Source organism: Hyperolius riggenbachi, chromosome 1 (genome assembly GCF_040937935.1).
Source record: "Hyperolius riggenbachi isolate aHypRig1 chromosome 1, aHypRig1.pri, whole genome shotgun sequence".
NCBI lineage: Eukaryota > Metazoa > Chordata > Amphibia > Anura > Hyperoliidae > Hyperolius > Hyperolius riggenbachi.
Genome location: NC_090646.1, coordinates 597,911,559 through 597,931,606, shown reverse-complemented (window position 1 = coordinate 597,931,606; position 20,048 = coordinate 597,911,559). Strand labels below are relative to the sequence as shown.

General features: G+C 42.7%; 1 protein-coding gene across 1 annotated transcript in view; it reads left to right on the top strand.

Annotated features, from left to right (window-relative positions):
* Positions 1-20,048, top strand: part of ITGA1 (integrin subunit alpha 1) — a 178,344-nt gene that overhangs the window by 86,332 nt on the left and 71,964 nt on the right. Inside the window, exons 10-11 of the mRNA XM_068271771.1 lie at positions 11,398-11,471; positions 13,085-13,229. Of these exons, the coding sequence (XP_068127872.1) occupies positions 11,398-11,471; positions 13,085-13,229 (219 nt within the window). The remainder of the gene's footprint in view (positions 1-11,397; positions 11,472-13,084; positions 13,230-20,048) is intronic.

Below are 20,048 nucleotides of genomic sequence, written 5' to 3'. Positions count from 1 at the left end.
TCAGGCAGAAAAAAGTAAGGGAGGAAATGACTTCAGGATTGGCTTCAATAGCCAAACTTAAAGTGGGAAATGCTAAGAAGGATTTTTTTTACTGTACAAAAATCACTACAATCAAAACGTGGGCAGTGCAATACATATGTTATGTAAGTAAAGCAAGTATTTATCTACTTATATATTTGGGGTTTTTTAGTGAGATAGCTGACAGCTCCTTTTTAAAGCACACATGGAGTTAATAATTACCACTAGAGCACCAATAAAGAGCTACTGCAGGGGCTGGAGAAGAGCCCCATGTGGTCACACATGTGGTCACAACCCCTGCATCCCGCCTTGCTACGCCTCTGCTCCTTGACAGCCCTGTGTCTGAATAACCAGCCATTGTTTGGGTGGGGGAAGATTTTATTCCCACAAATAAACAGATGGCTTCTGAGAAATTTGTAGTTTAGCTCTTCTCATGGAAGCTGTTGGGCGTTGTTTATTTATACTGAGAATATGCAGGACTGTGATCCCAATCCATCTTTTACATTAAAGTATATTATACGCTCCTTATTTCTTTAGAACTCCACAGAACAGCTAAAGGCCTTATTTAGGAAAACCGTGCCTTAGTAATAAAAGCAAACCTGTCCTAAAAGTCCAAATCTAGACAGATGAAAACCTAAAATATGAAAAGTGTGTGAATCATTATTACAAAATTACTGTAAGTATCTTTTAGGCAAGCCTTAAATAAAAATGTATTCAAGGTTCCCACAATGCATCTGTTACCTGATTCATACAATTAGAAAGCTGCTAAATGTACTTGGGTGGTGTCAAACTTTGTGATTGGCTCACAGTGATCAGGGCATCAAGAGCCAATGAAAACAGCCTCTGACTGAGGTGAGGTACAGAACTCAGCTGCTCTGTGCCTGCGGGGGATGCACTCATGTCCCTTGCAGGGAGGCTCCGGTGTTCAAACTATACCGCATCAAGCTTAGGCAGCCACAAGTGCGGCGTAGATTTACCTAGAGGGCGGCCTGAATAAATGAATATATATTATGATTCAGCAAAATCCAGCAATAGGTATGGAAAGATTATCATTGATTTTATAAAGCACCAACATATTACGTGGTGCAGTACAGAGTAAGAAACAAACATGTGGTACATATAATAATACAGCCAATGGCAGGGCCGGTTTAAGCAACAATGGTGCCCCAGGGCAAAATAAACCTGGGCCCCCCACCAACAGATACCCCGGAGCAAAAATTGGCATTAAGGGACCTTTTTTGCAGCTGGTATAGTCAGGGTTTGAAGCCCCAATCGGTCGGAGCTCCACATTCTGGCTACCCCAGCCTGCATGGGGGACAAGGGGTTAAAAAGTTTCAGGAGGGGGGACCCCACATAATTAAAAAAAAAAATTCCCACACTCTAAACATAAAAAAAATTGGGAAAATAGGAAGAAAATGCCAGGGATCTTCATACAGCCATATTGCGGCTGTATAGCGATCCCTGGCCAAAGCGCTGCGGCTGCGTATGGACCCCCTGGAAACCCCGTCAGGAAATGTATTGCTCTTTCTTTTGATACATGTAAAATTACACTACCTTTAGGTTTGCTACTAAAAGTGACATTTACCGCATTTAAAAGTATACTTTTTTCCTTCAAAACTTTAAAATCGATTTTCTCAAAAACTATAAGGTCTTTTTGAAAAAAATGTTTTTTTCTCTTATTCCCAATGATCTCCTTAACATATCCTGCAAATTTAGGGTTTCTAGAATGTAAGGTGGATTTGCTATTAACCATTAAAGTCGGCTGTTTTTTCAATGTGTATTTTTTTCCTTTGAAAGTTTAAAATCAATTTTCTCAAAAACTATAAGGTCGATTTGAATTTTTTCCCCTCTTGTAGCCACTGGGGGCCCCTACGAGCTCTGGGGCCCTGGGGCAGCTGCCTCCTTTGTCTCTATGGTAGCGCCGGCCCTGGCCAATGGTATACAAAAGATATAGACATCGGTACATATGTATATATGTATACCTAGAGGCAGTGGCCTCGATTCACAAAGCGGTGCTAACCCAGTTAGGAACTTTAGGCGTGATAACCATTGCACCACGCTGGTGAAAAGCAAGTTTAGGCGTGATAAGTTTAGGCATAATACGTTTAGATAAGTTTTGTTCGCGCACAAAGTCCCGCACGCAAAGCAGGCGCTTAAACTCTATGCAAAGTGCACCAGACTTTCCTAGTGCAAAACATTTGATCAGCTGTGCACTGCGGTGCTAACCAAGTTGGTGCTTAAACTTATCACGCCTAAACTTATCACACCTAAACTTATCACACCTAAACTTATCATGCCTAAACAGAGTTTAGGGGCCTGATTCACAAAGCGGTGCTAACAGTTAGCACCCTGGTGAAAAGCCCTTTATCATGCCTAAACTCAGTTTAGGCATGATAAGTTTAGGTGTGATAAGTTTAGGTGTGATAAGTTTAGGCATGATAAGTTTAGGTGTGATAAGTTTTTAGGCGTGATAAGTTTAAGCACCAACTGGGTTAGCACCGCAGTGCACAGCTGATCAAAAGTTTTGCGCTAGCAAAGTCTGGTGCACTTTGCATAGAGTTTAATGGCGCTGCTTTGCGTGCGGGACTTTGCGCGCGTAATAAACTTATCTAAACTTAGCATGCCTAAACTTATCACACCTAAACTTATCATGCCTAAACTTATCATGCCTAAACTTATCATGCCTAAACTGAGTTTAGGCATGATAAAAATGGTTATCACGCCTAAAGTCTTTAACTGGGTTATCACCGCTTTGTGAATCGAGCCCTTAGTAAGGAGTACAGCTGGAGCAGTGGTAGAAGGTGAATGGCCTGTTGTATATTAAAGATTTTCTGTGGACCGCAGCAAAAAATCAGTGCCCTTTCTCACTGAGGCAATTAGTGGGCGATTAGCTCTATTCGCTGAATCACCGGCGATCGCTTGTGCTTTTTAAGGCGCTAGCGCAATACTAGCTATATGCCAGTGATCTCACTGCTACAATTCCTGCCGATCGCCGGTGATTAGCGGCAATCACAAAACATGCTACATGCAGCTCTTTTCCACGATGCAAGAGCGATCACGATTAGAGTGCTAAAAAGCGATAATTGTGATCGCTCAAAAATCACGAGAGTGTACAGTGATTTAACTGTTAATTGTGGAAAAAATCACCAGTGCAAAATGCTAGCGCTAATCACTAGCATTTTGCTATAACAAGTGAGAACGGGCCCTTTTATACTCTCTTCTTAGCAGAAATGAAGTTGCTTCACTAGTGAGGCTTTGCCAGTGTTGGATGTGAAAAAGTGTTGTATTTCATAGCCAACACAAAGTTGCTTCATAAGCTTTCTGGTAAATGCTTTGCTACAGCCGTCAGTCAGAAGATTTCTTGGAACATGTTCACTGCTGTGAAATTTGTGTTCAAAGGTATTGGCTTTAGTTTTGCCTGCTTTGTTATGTATCTCAATACATTAGGCATATTGTTAGAGAGAGAATCTGTCTATGACTATCAAAGAGGAACTGTAAGGTGCAAATAAACTCACCACCAATGTGAAGCTGGGGAAACCGAGTTCACACAGGAGAAAAAGTCCTGCAGCCAATTCAAATCCATCTTAAAAGGGTGGAACTGAATTGCGGCACAATAGCAGTGATTGTGCAGTAATTTTCAATGTGAAAGTCAGTGGTGTAGCTTTAAACCTCAGGGCCCCAATGCAGAATTTGGACCCGCCCCCCCCCCCCCCCCACCCCCACCCTACATTAAATAGCCAGGAGTAGGTGCCTCCAGTATAGGGAGCCCGGATTAGATGCCTCCAGTATAGACAGCCAGGATTAGATGCCTCTGTATAGATCGACAGGAGTCAGTACCTCAGTATAGAAAGCCAGGGATATATACCTCAGTATAGAAAGCCAGGGATATATACCTCAGTATAGAAAGCCAGGGATAGATACCTCAGTATAGAAAGCCAGGGATAGATACCTCAGTATAGAAAGCCAGGGATAGATACCTCAGTATAGAAAGCCAGGGATAGATACCTCAGTATAGAAAGCCAGGGATAGATTACTCAATATAGAAAGCCAGGGATAGATGACTCTGTATAGATCGCCAGGAGTTAGTACCTCAATATAGAAATATTGATTATTAATATTTATATATACATACACATATGACAGATTTTCCTGCATAAATAAAACCGCTAGAATTCTGACACAGGGATAGTTACCTCAGTATAGATAGTCAGGATTAGATGCCTCTGTATAGATAGTCAGGATTAGATGCCTCTGTATAGATAGTCAGGATAAGATGCCTCTGTATAGATAGTCAGGATTAGATGCCTCTGTATAGATAGTCAGGATTAGATGCCTCGGTATAGATAGTCAGGATTAGATGCCTCGGTACAGGTAGTCAGGATTAGATGCCTCTGTACAGATAGTCAGGATTAGATGCCTCTGTACAGATAGTCAGGATTAGATGCCTCTGTATAGATAGTCATGATTAGATGCCTCTGTATAGATAGTCAGGATTAGATGCCTCTGTATAGGTAGTCAGGATTAGATGCCTCTGTATAGATAGTCAGGATAAGATGCCTCTGTATAGATAGCAGGATTAGATGCCTCTGTATAGGTAGTCAGGAATAGATGCCTCTGTATAGATAGTCAGGATTAGATGCCTCGGTATAGATAGTCAGGATTAGATGCCTCGGTACAGGTAGTCAGGATTAGATGCCTCTGTACAGATAGTCAGGATTAGATGCCTCTGTACAGATAGTCAGGATTAGATGCCTCAGTATAGATAGTCAGGATTAGATGCCTCGGTATAGATAGTCAGGATTAGATGCCTCGGTACAGGTAGTCAGGATTAGATGCCTCTGTACAGATAGTCAGGATTAGATGCCTCTGTACAGATAGTCAGGATTAGATGCCTCAGTATAGATAGTCAGGATTAGATGCCTCTGTATAGATAGTCAGGATTAGATGCCTCTGTATAGGTAGTCAGGATTAGATGCCTCTGTATAGGTAGTCAGGATTAGATGCCTCTGTATAGATAGTCAGGATAAGATGCCTCTGTATAGATAGCAGGATTAGATGCCTCTGTATAGGTAGTCAGGAATAGATGCCTCTGTATAGATAGTCAGGATTAGATGCCTCGGTATAGATAGTCAGGATTAGATGCCTCGGTACAGATAGTCAGGATTAAAAACCTCTCTATAGATGGTCAGAATTAGATGCCTCTATATAGGTAGTCAGGATAAGATGCCTCTGTACAGGTAGTCAGGATTAGATGCCTCTGTACAGATAGTCAGGATTAGATGCCTCTGTATAGATGGTCAGAATTAGATGCCTCTGTATAGGTAGTCAGGATTAGATGCCTCTGTATAGGTAGTCAGGATTAGATGCCTCTGTACAGATAGTCAGGATTAGATACCTCTGTACAGATAGCCAGGATTAGATGCCTCTGTACAGTTAGTCAGGATTAGATGCCTCAGTATAGATAGTCAGGATTAGATGCCTCTGTATAGATAGTCAGGATTAGATGCCTCTGTATAGATAGTCAGGATTAGATACCCCTGTATAGATAGTCAGGATTAGATGCCTCTGTTCAGATAGTCAGGATTAGATGCCTCTGTACAGATGGTCAGGATTAGATGCCTCAGTATAGATAGTCAGGATTAGATGCCTCTGTATAGATAGTCAGGATTAGTTGCCTCTGTATAGGTAGTCAGGATTAGATGCCTCTGTACAGGTAGTCAGGATTAGATACCTCAGTATAGATAGTCAGGATTAGATGCCTCTGTATAGATAGTCAGGATAAGATGCCTCTGTACAGATAGTCAGGATTAGATGCCTCAGTATAGATAGTCAGGATTAGATGCCTCGGTATAGATAGTCAGGATTAGATGCCTCTGTATAAGTAGTCAGGATTAGATGCCTCTGTACAGATAGTCAGGATTAGATACCTCTGTATAGGTAGTCAGGATTAGATGCCTCTGTACAGATTATTATTACTTAGTATTTATATAGCGCCGACATATTACGCAGCGCTGTACAGTGTATATATATATCTTGTCACTAACTGTTCCTCAAAGGAGCTCACAATCTAATCCCTACCATTGCCATATGTCTATATTATGTAGTGTAAGTACTGTAGTCTAGGGCCAATTTTAGGGGCAGCCAATTAACTTACCCGTATGTTTTTGGAATGTGGGAGGAAACCGGAGTGCCCGGAGGAAACCCACGCAGACACGGAGAGAACATACAAACTCTTTGCAGATAGTGCCCTGGCTGGGATTCGAACCAGGGACCCAGCGCTGCAAGGCGAGAGAGCTAACCACTACGCCACCGTGCTGCCCCAGATAGTCAGGATTAGATGCCTCTGTATAGATGGTCAGAATTAGATGCCTCTGTATAGGTAGTCAGGATTAGATGCCTCTGTATAGGTAGTCAGGATTAGATGCCTCTGTACAGGTAGTCAGGATTAGATGCCTCTGTACAGATAGTCAGGATTAGATACCTCTGTACAGATAGCCAGGATTAGATGCCTCTGTGTAGGTAGTCAGGATTAGATGCCTCTGTATAGATAGTCAGGATTAGATACCTCTGTATAGATAGCCAGGATTAGATGCCTCTGTATAGATAGTCAGGATTAGATGCCTCTGTTTATATAGTCAGGATTAGATGCCTCTGTACAGGTAGTCAGGATTAGATGCCTCTGTACAGATAGTCAGGATTAGATGCCTCTGTATAGATAGTCAGGATTAGATGCCTCTGTATAGATAGTCAGGATTAGATGCCTCTGTATAGGTAGTCAGGATTAGATACCTCTGTACAGATAGTCGGGATTAGATGCCTCTGTATAGGTAGTCAGGATTAGATACCTCTGTATAGATAGTCAGAATTAGATGCCTCTGTATAGGTAGTCAGGATTAGATGCCTTTGTACAGATAGTCAGGATTAGATGCCTCTGTACAGATAGTCAGGATTAGATGCCTCTGTATAGGTAGTGAGGATTAGATGCCTCTGTACAGATAGTCAGGATTAGATGCCTCTGTACAGGTAGTCAGGATTAGATGCCTCTGTATAGATAGTCAGGATTAGATGCCTCTGTATAGATAGTCAGGATTAGATGCCTCTGTATAGATGGTGAGGATTAGATGCCTCAGTATAGATAGTCAGGATTAGATGCCTCTGTATAGATAGTCAGGATTAGATGCCTCTGTATAGATAGTCAGGATTAGATACCTCTGTATAGATAGTCAGGATTAGATGCCTCGGTATAGATAGTCAGGATTAGATGCCTCGGTATAGATAGTCAGGATTAGATGCCTCTGTACAGATAGTCAGGATTAGATGCCTCTTTATAGGTAGCCAGGATTAGATGCCTCTGTATAGACAGTTAGGATTAGATGCCTCTGTACAGATAGTCAGGATTAGATGCCTCTGTACAGATAGTCAGGATTATATGCCTCTGTACAGATAGTCAGGATTATATGCCTCTGTACAGATAGTCAGGATTAGATGCCTCGGTATAGATAGTCAGGATTAGATGCCTCTGTACAGATAGTCAGGATTAGATGCCTCTTTATAGGTAGCCAGGATTAGATGCCTCTGTATAGACAGTTAGGATTAGATGCCTCTGTACAGATAGTCAGGATTAGATGCCTCTGTACAGATAGTCAGGATTATATGCCTCTGTACAGATAGCCAGCATTAGATGCCTCTGTATAGATAGTCGGGATAGTCAGGATTAGATGCCTCTGTATAGGTAGTCAGCATCTCTCTACAGATAGTCAGGATTAGATACCTCTGTACAGATAGTCAGGATTAGATTCCTCTGTACAGATAGCCAGGATTAGATGCCTCTGTATAGGTAGTCAGGATTAGATGCCTCTGTATAGATAGATAGTCAGGATTAGATACCTCTGTATAGATAGTCAGGATTAGATGCCTCTGTACAGATAGTCAGGATTAGATGCCTCTGTACAGATAGTCAGGATTAGATGCCTCAGTATAGATAGTCAGGATTAGATGCCTCTGTATAGATAGTCAGGATTAGATGCCTCTGTATAGGTAGTCAGGATTAGATGCCTCTGTACAGGTAGTCAGGATTAGATACCTCAGTATAGATAGTCAGAATTAGATGCCTCTGTATAGATAGTCAGGAATAGATGCCTCTGTATAGGTAGTCAGGAATAGATGCCTCTGTATAGGTAGTCAGGATTAGATGCCTCAGTATAGATAGTCAGGATTAGATGCCTCGGTACATATAGTCAGGATTAGATACCTCTATATAGATGGTCAGAATTAGATGCCTCTGTATAGGTAGTCAGGATAAGATGCCTCTGTACAGATAGTCAGGATTAGATACCTCTGTACAGGTAGTCAGGATTAGATACCTCTGTATAGGTAGTCAGGATTAGATGCCTCTGTATAGGTAGTCAGGATTAGATGCCTCTGTATAGATAGCCAGGATTAGATAGCCAGGATTAGATGCCTCTGTATAGATAGTCAGGATTAGATGCCTCGTTACAGATAGTCAGGATTAGATGCCTCTGTACAGATAGTCAGGATTGGATACCTCTGTATAGATAGCCAGGATTAGATGCCTCTGTATAGATAGTCAGGATTAGATGCCTCGGTACAGATAGTCAGGTTTAGATGCCTCTGTACAGGTAGTCAGGATTAGATGCCTCTGTATAGATAGTCAGGATTAGATGCCTCGGTACAGATAGCCAGGATTAGATGCCTCGGTATAGATAGCCAGGATTAGATGCCTCAGTATAGATAGTCAGGATTAGATGCCTCTGTATAGATAGTCAGGATTAGATGCCTCGGTATAGATAGCCAGGATTAGATGCCTCTGTACAGATAGTCAGGATTAGATGCCTCTTTATAGGTAGCCAGGATTAGATGCCTCTGTATAGACAGTTAGGATTTGATGCCTCTGTACAGATAGTCAGGATTAGATGCCTCTGTACAGATAGTCAGGATTATATGCCTCTGTACAGATAGTCAGAATTATATGCCTCTGTACAGATAGTCAGGATTAGATGCCTCGGTATAGATAGTAAGGATTAGATGCCTCTGTACAGATAGTCAGGATTAGATGCCTCTTTATAGGTAGCCAGGATTAGATGCCTCTGTATAGACAGTTAGGATTAGATGCCTCTGTACAGATAGTCAGGATTAGATGCCTCTGTACAGATAGTCAGGATTATATGCCTCTGTACAGATAGTCAGGATTATATGCCTCTGTACAGATTCTGTACAGAGGCATATAATCCTGACTATCTGTACAGAGGCATATAATCCTGACTATCTGTACAGAGGCATCTAATCCTGACTATCTGTACAGATAGCCAGGATTAGATGCCTATGTATAGATAGTCAGGATAGTCAGGATTAGATGCCTCTGTATAGGTAGTCAGCATCTCTGTACAGATAGTCAGGATTAGATGCCTATGTATAGATAGTCAGGATAGTCAGGATTAGATGCCTCTGTATAGGTAGTCAGCATCTCTGTACAGATAGTCAGGATTAGATACCTCTGTACAGATAGTCAGGATTAGATTCCTCTGTACAGATAGCCAGGATTAGATGCCTCTGTATAGGTAGTCAGGATTAGATGCCTCTGTATAGATAGTCAGGATTAGATGCCTCTGTACAGATAGTCAGGATTAGATGCCTCTGTATAGGTAGTCAGGAATAGATGCCTCTGTATAGGTAGTCAGGATTAGATGCCTCGGTATAGATAGTCAGGATTAGATGCCTCGGTACATATAGTCAGGATTAGATACCTCTGTATAGATGGTCAGAATTAGATGCCTCTGTATAGGTAGTCAGGATAAGATGCCTCTGTACAGATAGTCAGGATTAGATACCTCTGTACAGGTAGTCAGGATTAGATACCTCTGTATAGGTAGTCAGGATTAGATGCCTCTGTATAGGTAGTCAGGATTAGATGCCTCTGTATAGATAGTCAGGATTAGATACCTCTGTATAGATAGCCAGGATTAGATGCCTCTGTATAGATAGTCAGGATTAGATGCCTCGTTACAGATAGTCAGGATTAGATGCCTCTGTACAGGTAGTCAGGATTAGATACCTCTGTATAGATAGCCAGGATTAGATGCCTCTGTATAGATAGTCAGGATTAGATGCCTCGGTACAGATAGTCAGAATTAGATGCCTCTGTACAGGTAGTCAGGATTAGATGCCTCTGTACAGATAGTCAGGATTAGATGCCTCTGTATAGGTAGTCAGGATTAGATACCTCTGTATGGATGGTCAGAATTAGATGCCTCTGTACAGAGAGTCAGGATTAAATACCTCTGTATAGATGGTCAGAATTAGATGCCTCTGTATAGGTAGTCAGGATTAGATGCCTCTGTACAGATAGTCAGGATTAGATGCCTCTGTACAGGTAGTCAGGATTAGATGCCTCTGTATAGATAGTCAGGATTAGATGCCTCTGTATAGATAGTCAGGATTAGATGCCTCTATATCGATGGTGAGGATTAGATGCCTCAGTATAGATAGTCAGGATTAGATGCCTCTGTATAGATAGTCAGGATTAGATGCCTCTGTATAGATAGTCAGGATTAGATGCCTCTGTATAGATGGTCAGGATCAGATGCCTCTGTACAGGTAGTCAGGATTAGATGCCTCTGTATAGATAGTCAGGATTAAATGCCTCTGTATAGATAGTCAGGATTAGATGCCTCTGTACAGATGGTCAGGATTAGATGCCTCTGTATAGGTAGTCAGGAATAGGTACCTCAGTATAGATAGTCAGGATTAGATGCCTCTGTATAGATAGTCAGGAATAGGTACCTCTGCATAGGTAGCCAGGCGGAGGGGGGAACTCAGCAGCACAGACCAGCAGCAGCTCAGCAGTCTTCAGATACTTACTTAGCCCGCGATCCACTCACTGCAGCTACAAACTTCTTCCTGTCTTCAGCTTCGTTCCAGCTCACAGTAAGAGCGCCCCCTAGGGAACACAAGAGCAGGAAGAAGTTTGTAGCAGCGTGTGGATCGTGGCAAAGTGAGTATCTGATGACTCCCTCAGCGGCAGCACGGTCCCTCAGTGGCAGCAGTTATTTTCTCTTAAAAAAATAGGATGTATCATGAAAGTAGCATACATGTTAGTATATTTGTTAGTATGACCTAACCTGTCACTGCTTCCACACAAAACCCTACTCTGCCGGGCAACTTTTGGCTGTCTCAACTTGAAATACACCATATTGTAAATTGTGCTGCATTCCATAGATAAGGCATGTAATCCTCAGAGGTCTTCTCAGTAATAGAAACACTAGAAACACTAGCAGAATTACAGATGATAGAGCTAATACACCGCTAATTGGACATACTGCTCTTCTTAAATAATAACACAACTTTTCTTCCTCTTTGCAGCTACAACAGAGCAACAGGCAGTGTCCTTCGAAATGGAAATGTCGCAATCTGGATTCAGTGCTCACTATGCTAAGGTAAAATACAGTATACAAGCAAAGGCTATGCTTCCTGTTATAAATTCATCAAGAATTCTTTAGCTAAATAAAGATATTCAGGGCGGCCATCAGGGGGGACAACTGACACTGTAGTGAGGGGCCCAGGTCTTCTGGGGGTCCTGGGCCCCCTTCCAAAGTGCAGGAAGGGCTGCATGTGCTGGCTGCGGGCCTGTGGCTCACTAACCAGCACACCGCGTTCCAGTACTGAGAGAAGAGTGACATCAGCTCTTGAAAGTGGGGAGCATATGAGTGAGCCCGCTACAGCAGACTTTCTATACTGGGGCACCACCTATATCTGGCTACAGGCTACCTACACAGGGCCACCACCTATACCTGGCTACCTATACTGGGGCTGGAACCACCTATACCTGGCTACCTATACTGGGGCACCATCTATACCTGGCTACCTATACTGGGGCATCACCTATACTTGGCTACCTTTACTGATGGCACTACCTGTACCTGGCTACCTATACTGGGGCACCACCTATACTTGGCTACTTATACTGGGGTGCCTATAGCTTGCTACCTATACTGGGAGCACCTGTACCTGGCTAACCTATACTGGTGCACCACCCATACCAGGCTACCTATACTCAGGGCAACTATACCATCCTATTTATACCGGGGAACCACCTATAGTTGAACACCTATACTGGGGCACCTGTATCTTGCTGGCCTATACTGGGGCACCACCTATAGCTGGCTACTTATACTGGGGGAGCCTATACCTGGATACGCGTAAACGCAGATATCCGAACGCATTATTCGCGGATATCCGACCTATTCAGATATCTGGATAAAAAAAAGGAGGTGCCCTTTAAAATGCTTCCAAAACCGTTTTGGAAGGTGAAAAACACCCCCTCCACCCTCCTGGTTAGCGCATTTGTCTGTTAACGGAAAGGTTGGTGGTTCAAACCCACCCAGGGACGGCCTTGCCTTTTGTGTTCAACAGTTGTCCGAAGAGAACCCCAGATAGCCATTTAGCAGCAACTGCATGCACAGTCTCTGTGGCGCAATTGATTAGTGCATTTGGCTGTTAACCAAAAGGTTGGTGGTTCAAGCCCACCCAGGGACGGCCTTGCCATGCCTTTTGTGTTCAACAGTTGTCCGAAGAGAACCCCAGATAGCCATTTAGCAGCAACTGCATGCACAATCTCTGTGGTGCAATTGGTTAGTGCATTTGTCTGTTAACCAAAAGGTTATTGGTTCAAACCCACCCAGGGACGGCCTTGCCTGTTGTGTTCAACAGTTGTCTGAAGAGAACCCCAGATAGCTATTTAGCAGTAACTGCATGCACATTCTCTGTGGCGCAATTGATTAGTGCATTTGGCTGTTAACCGAAAGGTTGGTGGTTCAAGCCCACCCAGGGATGGCCTTGCCTTTGCACTAAACAATTGCGCCACAGAGACTGTGCATGCAGTTGCTGCACCGCAGGATGCTGAATATGTTTCCAAGATGTGGCCTTTTTTGATAATTGGCATACAGGCATATAATGGTGCACACTCACTGTTTCTCTCCCTTGCTGATTTGCAAGAAAATAAACACAGCCTATCTCCTCCAATGTAAGTGTGTGTTTTGTAATCATGCAGGACTGGGTGATGCTCGGCGCAGTTGGAGCCTATGACTGGAACGGGACCGTTGTCATGATGAATTCTGATGCTATTGTCAACCCCGGAAATAATTCATTTCAGACAAGAGCAGAAGAAAGAAATGAACCGTTGGCTGCTTACCTAGGTCAGTGACTGTTCTGTTTCTTTACAGATTCATCTAGAACATTTGAATGATATCCCTTCAAGAAAAACTTCCTGATTGTTAAAAACCTGTTACAACATATATATCCTAGTCCAAATTTGTGGCAAGGCCACATGAGCGCGGGCCAAGGGTGGCAGGATAGAAGGGACGGCCAGCACTCGGTTAGTTAATAGCCTGATATGCTGGCCGCGAGCAATACACAGACCCGGTCCGCAGCTGCCCTGCTCTCTGTGCATGTTGCTGGGGGGTGGCTACAGACTCGGGCATTGCAAAGTTGTGAGGGGAGAAACAGCAGCTGCCAGTCACATACCTCTCTGCTCCCCTCCAGCAATTGCGTTCCAACAATTTAAATTAAAAGGGCCCTAAATCCTTATTTTTATCTAATAATCTTTGTTATCTTTCCTTTGGACTCCTTCACAATGCTTCTCTGTTGAATTATCTCACCTTACTTATTAACTCAAAATGCATCCCTCCTTAAGTGACTGAACCCATTATTTATTTTTCCTTATCTAATTCAACTCATGATTTATCTCTCCTTAAAGGACAACCGAGGCGAAAATAAACTAATGAAATAAACGATTGTATCTATTCTATGTATTCCACAGTTTTATTTTATGTTTAAATCTACTTTTTAAGTTTTAACTATTTTATTGTTTTTGCTCAATGACACATTCATTGAAGTATGCCAGAGCTAAAAATCTATGAACTATTGACCCTTTTTATCTCTTTCCTGCTCTCAGAAGCCATTTTCTGATAGGAAAGTGTTTTATAGTTGGAATTTCTTATCAGTGAGGGTCACACTGTAGTCACTTCCTGTGTGAGTCAGGACTGAGTCAGCCACTTGCATACCTGATATTTAACTCTTTCAGGCAGAGAAAGAAAAAAAGGAACACAGCATAGTTATTTGTGTGCTAGGCACTGTACATACCCATGTCGATCTCATCATGTCACATATCACCTCGGTAATACTTAAGAAGGAGAATGAAAGCAGATCTGGCACCGGCTGCAGTTAACCAATTTCCTTTAATCCAGTGGGTACAGCATACAGACAGGTAGTGAAAGGGTCGGCCTAACAGCCGTTTCGCAGGTCTCCCTGCTTCTTCAGAGGCACATAGATAGGGCACGTAAAAAGGCTCCCCCATATATATACATAGTGTACTATAAACCTACCTCCCCCTCTGATTCCATAGCGCTAGTGGGAGACGCCTGCCGCGGCCGTTCGGGTCCGTCCCTTCCGGGAACGCCCCTCTGATGTCATAGAACCTATTAGGCGGCGGTTTCCTCACCAATCAGCGCTACACAAAGGCCGGTATCAGCCGGCCAATAGACGCACAGCGGGGGACGGCAAGCTACAGAGGACAAAAAACTGTTGTAACCATAGTGATGACCACGCTGGGCGCATTTCCAAACAGCGTGGTGTCAGATCATTCCTCCGACTACACCAATATGGAAAAGCACAGTTATTTAAATGAAAAAACATTTCCTCTGTTTTATTACACCACAGTTACCATGAGTTCTATAATTTGCAAGAATAGCACATGATTTTACATGTATCAGGACCTATCAGGAACACCCAGTCCGGTATGTCCCATTATCCCATAAAGAACAGGTTATGTCCATAAGCTTTCGCCTAATCTCAAACTCAGCAAACTACAGTCCTCAGAGCAAGGCATAGAATTGATGCTGGTAGGTCAGCTTACCGACCAGAGTCCATTCAGATATCTTCATGCCCAATTACAGGGGAGCCTTCTGGTACCCTAAAGACAGGGACAAAAAACACAACAATAAATAATTATTATAAATATGAAAATTACAAACAAACAAGGTAAGTTAAAAACATTACAGTGAGGCATTCCTAAAAGGATTTTGGCAAGACACTTTCGTTTAGGAAAAAAGTTGGGATAAACATCCCATACAGTAGCATCAGAGACACGAAAAAATGCTCAATATTTTTCAAGAAAACAGTAAAGCTCATTCCTTTCGTTAAGGCCCAGACGTCCACAGGCCTTTGTTCTAGATATCCACTTAGCTTCTTCCTGTCTAAGAAGTTTTTCCCAGTCCCCCCCTCTCCTCGGTTGGTCCACTGCCTTTATACAAGTAAACCTTAAAGGGGAATTCACATTTTCATGGGCCTCTAGAACATGTTTAATCATACGTCCTGCTCCTTTCTTAGTTTTAAGCGAATTTACGTGTTCCTGAAACCTTGTACAAAGTTGCCTAGTGGTCATTCCAATATAAAAGCGATCGCAGGGGCAGAGTATTGCATATACCACATGTGTTGAACGACAGTGTAAGAAATCTTTAATCCGGATTGTTTCACCACCCAGTATAATGTGTTTCCCTGGCACAAATTTGAGACAGTGATTGCAATTCCCACATTTAAAACAACCTTTAGGTTTTAGACTTGTCAACCAATCCATGAATGGAATTTTTTAATTTTCTTGCCATAGGTGAGTATTCAAAAACCAAAGGTGGAGGATGGGGAATTAATTACAAAAGGCTACAGGAAACCCACATCCACAAATAACATCCTTCTTTATTCCTGTTATCACCCAGAACATGTAAAAAATGCGATCCCTTACAGCCAGTTTATTTGTTTAAAAAGAAACAACAGCAAAAATTCAGATTTTTTGGAACAAAGTTTTGAATTAGGACGGAGATTCCTGTCCCGGGGTTACCCTCTGTCCCTCATTGTCACGGCCTTTAAGAGGGCCGATGAAAAATCGAGAACTGAACTGCTCAGTAGAAAGAGGAAAAAGAAGGGGAAGGGAGGAGATATGGCCCCTGGGGTACCTTTGGTTTTTGAATACTCACCTATGGCAAGAAAATTAAAAAATTCCATTCATAGAAACTGGGGAGACCTTAGATTAAACCCTGTTCTAGGGAAAAAAACTCCCTGAGAAACCCCTCATTACATTCCGCAGGGCCCAAACAATTGGGGATGTCATAGTGAGAAGTGAATGTAGAGCAGAGAAACAGTTGGATTGGTTGACAAGTCTAAAACCTAAAGGTTGTTTTAAATGTGGGAATTGCAATCACTGTCTCAAATTTGTGCCAGGGAAACACATTATACTGGGTGGTGAAACAATCCGGATTAAAGATTTCTTACACTGTCGTTCAACACATGTGGTATATGCAATACTCTGCCCCTGCGATCGCTTTTATATTGGAATGACCACTAGGCAACTTTGTACAAGGTTTCAGGAACACGTAAATTCGCTTAAAACTAAGAAAGGAGCAGGACGTATGATTAAACATGTTCTAGAGGCCCATGAAAATGTGAATTCCCCTTTAAGGTTTACTTGTATAAAGGCAGTGGACCAACCGAGGAGAGGGGGGGACTGGGAAAAACTTCTTAGACAGGAAGAAGCTAAGTGGATATCTAGAACAAAGGCCTGTGGACGTCTGGGCCTTAACGAAAGGAATGAGCTTTACTGTTTTCTTGAAAAATATTGAGCATTTTTTCGTGTCTCTGATGCTACTGTATGGGATGTTTATCCCAACTTTTTTCCTAAACGAAAGTGTCTTGCCAAAATCCTTTTAGGAATGCCTCACTGTAATGTTTTTAACTTACCTTGTTTGTTTGTAATTTTCATATTTATAATAATTATTTATTGTTGTGTTTTTTGTCCCTGTCTTTAGGGTACCAGAAGGCTCCCCTGTAATTGGGCATGAAGATATCTGAATGGACTCTGGTCGGTAAGCTGACCTACCAGCATCAATTCTATGCCTTGCTCTGAGGACTGTAGTTTGCTGAGTTTGAGATTAGGCGAAAGCTTATGGACATAACCTGTTCTTTATGGGATAATGGGACATACCGGACTGGGTGTTCCTGATAGGTCCTGATACATGTAAAATCATGTGCTATTCTTGCAAATTATAGAACTCATGGTAACTGTGGTGTAATAAAACAGAGGAAATGTTTTTTCATTTAAATAACTGTGCTTTTCCATATTGGTGTAGTCGGAGGAATGATCTGACACCACGCTGTTTGGAAATGCGCCCAGCGTGGTCATCACTATGGTTACAACAGTTTTTTGTCCTCTGTAGCTTGCCGTCCCCCGCTGATACCGGCCTTTGTGTAGCGCTGATTGGTGAGGAAACCGCCGCCTAATAGGCTCTATGACATCAGAGGGGCGTTCCCGGAAGGGACGGACCCGAACGGCCGCGGCAGGCGTCTCCCACTAGCGCTATGGAATCAGAGGGGGAGGTAGGTTTATAGTACACTATGTATATATATATGGGGGAGCCTTTTTACGTGCCCTATCTATGTGCCTCTGAAGAAGCAGGGAGACCTGCGAAACGGCTGTTAGGCCGACCCTTTCACTACCTGTCTGTATGCTGTACCCACTGGATTAAAGGAAATTGGTTAACTGCAGCCGGTGCCAGATCTGCTTTCATTCTCCTTCTTAAGTATTACCTTGGTTTATGGATGTGAGCACGGTGTTATTTGTGACCAGAATCCAGTGCTGCTTCCAGTCCCTATTTTTGAGTGCCGGTCACACTGCTTTTTTTCTCTTTAACAAAACATATCACCTCGGGTATCCTTTAACTGACTTAACTCATGGTTTATCTCTCCTTATTTGACTTAGCTCATAAATGTTCTCTCCTTATCCTTTTATCTTATGCATTTGCTCTCCCTACAGCAGAAAAATAGGTAAGCTATGTGAACCAACTCCCTTATCTGTTTATTACAATATTTATCTCTCTTTATATGCCTCAACTCATGGTTTATCTTCCAAACCATAAACCATCATTATTTTTCTTTATCTGTCTTACCTCATTATTCATCTCCCCTTATCCGTCATACCTCATGATTTATTTCTCCTTATCTGTTTATTTAAAAATAAATTACGTTTCCTTATAGCTGCAGGGAAAAAAGGTGAGGTAATTTATGAGATAAATGTAGTGAATCAGCCCCATAATTGTTGGGATATATAAAATGTTATATAGTCCAATATATAGAGTCATCATCAGCATCATTAATCTAGGAGTAGTATTGACCCTTTCAGTGGGTCAGAGGTGATCAGTGTAAACCTTCAGCGCTAATTAAACAAGTCCACCACCACAAGCACCATAAAACTAAATGCGCTTACCAGATTGCTACAGACCTTAATTACAGGGTCTGTAACATATTATTATTATTATTTATTGTATTTATAAAGCGCCAACATATTACGCAGCGCTGCACAATAGATAAATGGGTTAACATACAGGTAGAACATACAGAAACTCACAACAAAACAAGATCATGCAAATGATTTGATAACAATACAGTGTCATAGGTCAAGATAGAGACTGTTCGAGTCTACAAGAGGGGTGGTTGTGAGTAAGATTGCATAATCAAGCTGGATACATTAGGGAGGAGGGACCTGCCAGAGGCTTACAATCTAAAGGGTGGGGGTGGAGACAATAGGTGTGTGTTTTGAGAGGGGGTCTAACAGAACATATTATGGTGCTGGTGTAGGGGGTATGCGAGCGTGAAGAGGTGAGTCTTGAGAGCTTGTTTGAAGGTATTAAAGGTGGGGGCGAGTCTGACGGCTGGTGGGAGAGAGTTCCAGAGAGTAGGGGAGCCCTGGTGAAGTCCTGCAATCGTGCGTGTGACTGAGTTATGCGTGGTGCGACTAGGCGCAGGTCATTGGAGGATCGGAGGGGGCGGGCTGGTATGTGCCTGTGAACCAGATCAGAGATGTAGGTCGGGCAGGTCTTGTGCACTGATTTGTAGGCCAAGCACAGGATTTTGAAATTGATCCTAAAGCTGATGGGGAGCCAGTGTAGTGCTTTACAGAGCGGAGTTGTAGAGGCTAACATAGCATGATAAGGTCAGCGGCCGGTATCTTCCCAGCTGGCCTCCTCTCCCAATACAGGTATCCACAATAGTTCACAGGCTCTCACATGTGGCAATTCCACAAACCAAGCATAAAAGATAATAATAAACTCATCTAAGCATATCAGTCTTATGCTGGGTACACACTATGAGATTTTCTGGTTGCTTTACTGTCAGATCGATTATTTCCAACATGTCCGATTTGCTTTTCGATCAATTTCCGAGCTTTTTCCGTTCGATTTTCGTGCACTTTAATAGGAAATCGATCGGAAATTGCTCAGAAAACGATCGGAAAGCAAATCAAACATGTTGGAAATAATCGATCTGACAGTAAATCGACCAGAAAATCTCATAGAGTGTACCCAGCATAAAATGTAATAGCAGTTTGGTTAAAAACAGACAATAAAAGATCACTCACATCTGGGTCCTTGTAACAGGGACCCAAAGCAGATTACAGCGTTGAAATGATACAGGACACCGTCCAGCCAAATCAGAATCAGAATCAGAATCAGAATCATTTTTATTTCGCCAAGCATGACAGGGTCATGCCTGGAATTGGATTTGGCGCATACAGAGCTCAGCAACAAACATGACAGTGGTGCAGTATACAGGAGACATACACGATAACACAATTAACCAGATAATACAGTTGCATTTAACAAAAAAAAAAAAAAAAAAAAAATACTATGGGTAACGATGCCAGTCTATGAGGTCTGTGTGGAAAAGGGCAGCCAGGGCCCTTACAGTTCCGAGCAGACAGAATGTCTGTGACAGGGCCAGTCTGTGAACCTAAGATGGTGCGGGTGAAGGCAGAACATGGGAGGAGTTCAGGAGGTTGACGGCAGAGGGGAAGAACGAGTTCCTGTGCCTCGTAGTCCTGGTGGGGATGACCCGGAATCTCCGCCCTGAACGTAGGCGACTGAAGTAGCACTGGCCAGGGTGGGAGGGGTCGTTTGCTATCTTCAGCGCTCTAG